Raw genomic sequence first — 6,728 nt, 5'->3', positions numbered from 1 at the left:
GTCTCGTTATTTTGGTTACAGTTTTATTTGTTTTTGTTACCTTTGGAGAATAAACTTTATTTGCATCTAATCCTATGCCGTTGAGTCCTCTGTCTTCCTCGGCCCGTCACAATATGTTTATATAACCTTGTTTTATCTATTTTTTTGAAAAGGAAAAAAAAAGAAAAGTCAGCATTCTAACAAATTTTGAATTGTGTTGAGTTAACCTGTTACTAAATGAAATAAAAGGTGTAAGGTACTGGATAAAAGCATTTGCTCTTCCTAATATTTAGTAGAAATATACTTTTAAAAAGTAAACATGAAGTGTGTATATATATATATATATATATATATATATATATATATATATGAAAGAAAAAGCCACAGTGGCTTTTTTTTTACTGCAGCAAATGATCTTTTTCTTAGTGTTATTTGTCACCAGTTTATCGGGAAGTAATGATTTCGTTCTCTTCGTCTGACTGTTGACTCCAGTTGCATGTTCATATAGACAGTATTCGAGATTCTACTGTTAAGTTGTTGTTTAAACAGGACATTTCGAGACTAACACCTGCAAGTAATTATGGTTGTCAATCCTAAAAACTGACAATGTGAACTTATTTGCCAAAAAGACAATGTGCCAAAAAGACTTTCATGCAGAATACTTTCGCCCATGCCATTGGATTCTGTCATTGGGCCAATGGGTGATTAATCTGAAAGACTCTTCAAACATCAATCTTGTTCCATTTGCTAAAAAAAATAAAAAATAAAAATAAATAAAAATATCCCACAGAAGTACACAGCGATGTCTGTTTGCTCGATGTTCAGTACTGAGAGACTGAAGCTGAGCTGGTTCCATGTTAGTCTATACTTTGAGGGATCCTGAAATTTTTCTCCAATCATTATGCCAGTTTTGTCTGATTCAGCCAAAACCACAAGAACTGGAGCAGAACTGTTTTGTAATTTTAACCAGAACACTTTAAAGTGTCCATCGTCTGGGGTGAAGCAGTGAAGAGTTGTGGAGTGTCCAGCCTGAACTCTCACTGCTGACTCTGGTTGAGACACATGCAGTAAAGTGCCCACAGCAAATGCACCTAAACATAAAAAATAAAATAAAAATTAAACTACCTGCACAATAATTTTTAGCATCTCAGTCCGGCTTAGACTATGTACAGTACACACTGAGAAACTTTGCCTGAGTGTTTTTATGAATTGTTTGTGTCAAATGTTTTCAATTTGTCAAAGGATTAAAGAAAAATCTTTACTTCACTCAGGTTAATTATATTGCATGTAATTGCAATTGCATGTAAGATGATAATTTAATCATCTTAATTAACTGATCTGTAGAAGACTACACATGCCACAGGCCTTTCTGCAGGACAAAAGATCAATTTTGAAAGGGTTATAGATTGAGTTTTGGGGTGGAGGCTTTGTGCACATTATACAACCTGACCGCTTTAGCCAAATCTTCCTGTCATGTGGTCTAAAGTGTCATTTTTTTTGTGTTGGTTTTGGTAAAGAAAGCTTTGTTGTACCTGTATAAAGGTCATTATTTTTTAATTAGACAAATCACTAAGTCCCAACAGGTAAAAGGCTTAGCTAAGATACTAAGCCTACATTTTATTAATTATTTGTAGCATATATAAAGTGCCAAAGCAAGGCACAATAAAAGGTTAAACATAAACAATAGTTTCAAAAATAACAAAGCAAAGTGCATCTTCTATAGGAGCATGCATTAATTCAGGTTGCTGTGTAATTTATAATTTTATTTGACTGGCCTTACTACAAAATCTATAGTCTCAGTCAGGTTGTGTTTCCTCAAAAATGTAGTTCAAAATGAATGTAACAATGAAGCTAAAAATAGCTAGTTATAATAGCCTAGTTATTTTTCTTTCTTGGGGTGGACAAAGTACACAACTCCATTACTTGAGTAAAAGTACAGATACTGCTTGTCAAATATTACTCTATTACAAGTGAAATTTGCAAAGACAGATTTTTACTTAAGTAAAAGTACAGAAGTACATGCTTTTAAATGTACTTAAGTACCAAAAGTAAATTTCCAATGCACTGTTTTATCATTGTTGTACTGTATGTAATACTTGCAATACCTTATGCCTCTGAAGCAACTTACAATATACACTGAATACACTGACTTGTAGTATATCTTTGGAATAAAGAGCTGGCAGTATGAGCACACATCTACGTGTAGCCATTCATCCACATTTGAACCAAGTGCTGTAAATACAAACTGAAAAAAAAAAACCATCAAACCTGCTTACAGCTGTAGCTGTATAACTTTACAACAGCAACACTGCTTTAACAAAAAAGCAAAACAGCAAGGTTTATTTGACATCAAAACAAACATTTAAAAAATGCTCTCACATACAAATGTTTATAATGGTCATAATCCGTATATTGTGTGATTTGTTCTGCTTATTTACTGTATTGTTGAGTTGGTGATAAGAGAGATTATAACGCGTCACTAATTATCAATAGGATAATATCCATATATGCAAGCTTATATAAAGTTATGATATCATTTATTGGTTTTATCAATATTCATTTTTATATCAGCCTCCTCAAAAAATTCCTTAACTGGCACCAATTGTCAGTAACACCAGCTTTGTAAGTTCACCAAAGGTTGTCTCATGCTCACTTGATCTCAGGACCTCTAGTACAAACTTGAAATTTAATATACATGAGGATGGATTGAAAACATTTCAGTTCTTGAACTGCATTTTGAGACAAACTGCTTCACCTTTGCAATTTCGATTCTCAACAGCTGGGGGAGTTAAATAGCCAAACTGTACACTCCAGTGAAACTCTGCTTCAGCTGGCTCAGAAAGGGTTATTTGTGTTATAAACCCTAATTTAATTTAAAGGTTCGCTTAAACTGCTTACATTTGACATGTATTATTATTATTGTTTTATGTGCATATATAGGTTCAGGTGATTGGCTCAAAAAGCCTGGAAGTGTAACATGTGCCAATGAGAAAAAAGGGCAGATTTCTTTTTATTAGGGGTATGAGCACTGAAGATGTTTAGCTCGTGTTGTATGTTGTCCCCAGCAGGGACGTGCACAGACATTTTGAGGGGCAGGGGCTCAAGTGGAAAAAAGGGCACTTCTCATAATTATTTAAATTTTTTTCTAAACAAAATGTTAGATATGTTAGGGGTGTGCAATATTGTCAAAAATATATCTCAATATTTTCTGGGATTTTATTGATAATGATAATTAGACGATATTTTGCTGAGTGTGTTATTGTGCTGATATCTTCAGGACTACCGTGGACAGCTGACTCCTAAAGTTTTTGATATTCTGTATATTCTGTGTGGTGATCTGTTCACAGCAGTGATAGAAATTAATCTTTTCCAATAAGTTTAAATAGATTTTTTACATTTTATGGGCGTTTTTACCTTTATAAAGCCCTTTTTTCTAAAAGTGCGCATCATCTTTTCAGTCAAATTATTAAATTGAATCAGTCAATTAGAATAATATGTCACTTGGGCTGTTAACAAGCAAATGAAATCAGTATTGACAAAATTAATCTTTGCAATGCAGAGAAAACACAGAAGCTGCACCTGAATTGGCATTTAGATGCCTTTACACACTGTTTAATGCAGGACATGAATGCATTTAACCTGCAGTTAAAAATGCATAAATTATATTTTGATATTTTAAACATAAAACGTTGAACAGGCCTACTGATATTTGAAATTCTAAAAAAAATAATGAAAAGATACTTTAAATGTGAAATTAAAACTGCCAGTAGGTGGCAGCAAGTCACTGTTAATAAGTGAGTCATTGCGATTGAACCGAATCATTTAAACGATTGATTCATTCAGGAACGAAACACCATCATGTTGCTCAGAGACGCGAAACAGTGCTGTGGTGTCTTAAACGTAAGTCTCTTAATATTAACTTATTGTTTATTAAACTTTATTAAACTGTTGTATAAAATCAATACCACATTTGTAATCATGCTGACTTTTGGAGAAAAAAAAACGGCACTCTAACTATATGAAATGATATAAATATATACATTTTCTGCCCCATATCTTGAATGATTTGATCATTTTAAATACATTTGAATAGACTGATTCATGCAGTGAAAGAACTCACTCTAAAAGCGTATGCCCACTAGCTTAACCTATGTTAACTTACTAGACTTCATCACCTAATGTATGCATGCACTCTGTAGGTGTGTTTTGCTTGCTTTTCGCAATATACTCGATAATATCAATTCGCACATCGTTAAAACAACAATTAATGAAGAAAAATGAAAAAAAAAAAAAATTCAGAGGAGCAGCAACACACAAGGACAAATACAGTTACCGCTTGAATATCTGCCACTCTGTGCTTTTTGCCGTGTCACACCTCCATGGTAACAACTAGAATAAATCAGAAGAGATGAGCGAGCCCATAGAAGCCCACAAAAACAAAGAGAAGAAATGTTTTAACAATCTCAGGTTTCAAAACAAAAAGGAGAACACAAAGGAGAAAAGACACTGACTATGAGAGATAAACAATGGATAACAATAACAAATATGAAGGAAGTAAAAACAGATATTTGAAAATGACATTTTTCATTACCCACTCAGCAGAGGCGGACAAAGTACTCAACTCCATTACTTGAGTGAAAGTACAGATACTGCTGGTCAAATATTACTCCATTACAAGTGAAAGTTTTAAAGACAGATTTTTACTTAAGTAAAAGTACAGAAGTACATGCTTTTAAATGTACTTAAGTACCAAAAGTAAATTTCCAATGCACTGTTTTATCATTGTTGTACTGTATGTAATACTTGCAATACCTTATGCCTCTGAAGCAATATACACTATACACTGAATACACTGACTTGTAGTATATCTTTGGAATAAAGAGCTGGCAGTATGAGCTACGTGTAGCCTTCATCCACATTTGAACCAAGTGCTGTAAATACAAACTGAAAAAAACCCCCATCAAACCTGCTTACAGCTGTAGCTGTATAACTTTACAACAGCAACACTGCTTTAACAAAAAAGCAAAACAGCAAGGTTTATTTGACATCAAAACAAACATTTAAAAAATGCTCTCACATACAAATGTTTATAATGGTCATAATCCGTATATTGTGTGATTTGTTCTGCTTATTTACTGTATTGTTGAGTTGGTGATAAGAGAGATTATAACGCGTCACTAATTATCAATAGGATAATATCCATATATGCAAGCTTATATAAAGTTATGATATCATTTATTGGTTTTATCAATATTCATTTTTATATCAGCCTCCTCAAAAAATTCCTTAACTGGCACCAATTGTCAGTAACACCAGCTTTGTAAGTTCACCAAAGGTTGTCTCATGCTCACTTGATCTCAGGACCTCTAGTACAAACTTGAAATTTAATATACATGAGGATGGATTGAAAACATTTCAGTTCTTGAACTGCATTTTGAGACAAACTGCTTCACCTTTGCAATTTCGATTCTCAACAGCTGGGGGAGTTAAATAGCCAAACTGTACACTCCAGTGAAACTCTGCTTCAGCTGGCTCAGAAAGGGTTATTTGTGTTATAAACCCTAATTTAATTTAAAGGTTCGCTTAAACTGCTTACATTTGACATGTATTATTATTATTGTTTTATGTGCATATATAGGTTCAGGTGATTGGCTCAAAAAGCCTGGAAGTGTAACATGTGCCAATGAGAAAAAAGGGCAGATTTCTTTTTATTAGGGGTATGAGCACTGAAGATGTTTAGCTCGTGTTGTATGTTGTCCCCAGCAGGGACGTGCACAGACATTTTGAGGGGCAGGGGCTCAAGTGGAAAAAAGGGCACTTCTCATAATTATTTAAATTTTTTTCTAAACAAAATGTTAGATATGTTAGGGGTGTGCAATATTGTCAAAAATATATCTCAATATTTTCTGGGATTTTATTGATAATGATAATTAGACGATATTTTGCTGAGTGTGTTATTGTGCTGATATCTTCAGGACTACCGTGGACAGCTGACTCCTAAAGTTTTTGATATTCTGTATATTCTGTGTGGTGATCTGTTCACAGCAGTGATAGAAATTAATCTTTTCCAATAAGTTTAAATAGATTTTTTACATTTTATGGGCGTTTTTACCTTTATAAAGCCCTTTTTTCTAAAAGTGCGCATCATCTTTTCAGTCAAATTATTAAATTGAATCAGTCAATTAGAATAATATGTCACTTGGGCTGTTAACAAGCAAATGAAATCAGTATTGACAAAATTAATCTTTGCAATGCAGAGAAAACACAGAAGCTACATCTGAAGTGGCATTTAAATGTATTTACACACTGTTTAATGCAGCTCTGAGGGACATGGAATACTTTAACCTGCAGTTACAAATGCATAAATAATGTTTGGATATTTTAAACATAAAACATTGAAAACTGATATACTGATTAACTATATGAAATGATATAAATATATAAATTTCTGCCCCCATATCTTGAATTTTGTGATCATTGTAAATGCATTTTTTAATAAACTGAATCATGCAGTGAAAGAACGAGCACTGGTCTAAACTACTAGACTTCCTAGGCCTTGCCTTGTCTAAACTATAGCTAACTTACATGGTAGCTCTCTCATGAGTCATGGATGTTAGCAAGACAAATTAACCATATTTGCCTTTTGTCTTTTGGATAATTAGCTGTAAATTCGAGGCACAGGTAGCTTAGTCTGTTGTTCATCACCACTCACCTCCACACCAAGACAAACACAACTGGAAAGGGAGGGA

General features: G+C 33.5%; 1 protein-coding gene across 1 annotated transcript in view; it reads right to left on the bottom strand.

Moving 5' to 3' along the window:
• Positions 1-6,728, bottom strand: part of LOC107675591 (uncharacterized) — a 10,203-nt gene that overhangs the window by 208 nt on the left and 3,267 nt on the right. The window contains exon 7 of the mRNA XM_016469996.1: positions 808-1,070. Within this exon, the coding sequence (XP_016325482.1) occupies positions 808-1,070 (263 nt within the window). The remainder of the gene's footprint in view (positions 1-807; positions 1,071-6,728) is intronic.

The sequence above is a fragment of the Sinocyclocheilus anshuiensis genome, unplaced genomic scaffold, assembly GCF_001515605.1.
Source record: "Sinocyclocheilus anshuiensis isolate Anshui unplaced genomic scaffold, SAMN03320099.WGS_v1.1 scaffold1804, whole genome shotgun sequence".
NCBI classification, from domain to species: Eukaryota; Metazoa; Chordata; class Actinopteri; order Cypriniformes; family Cyprinidae; genus Sinocyclocheilus; species Sinocyclocheilus anshuiensis.
Note: the sequence above shows the minus strand (reverse complement) of the source record. Positions and strands in the feature narration are given on the sequence as shown.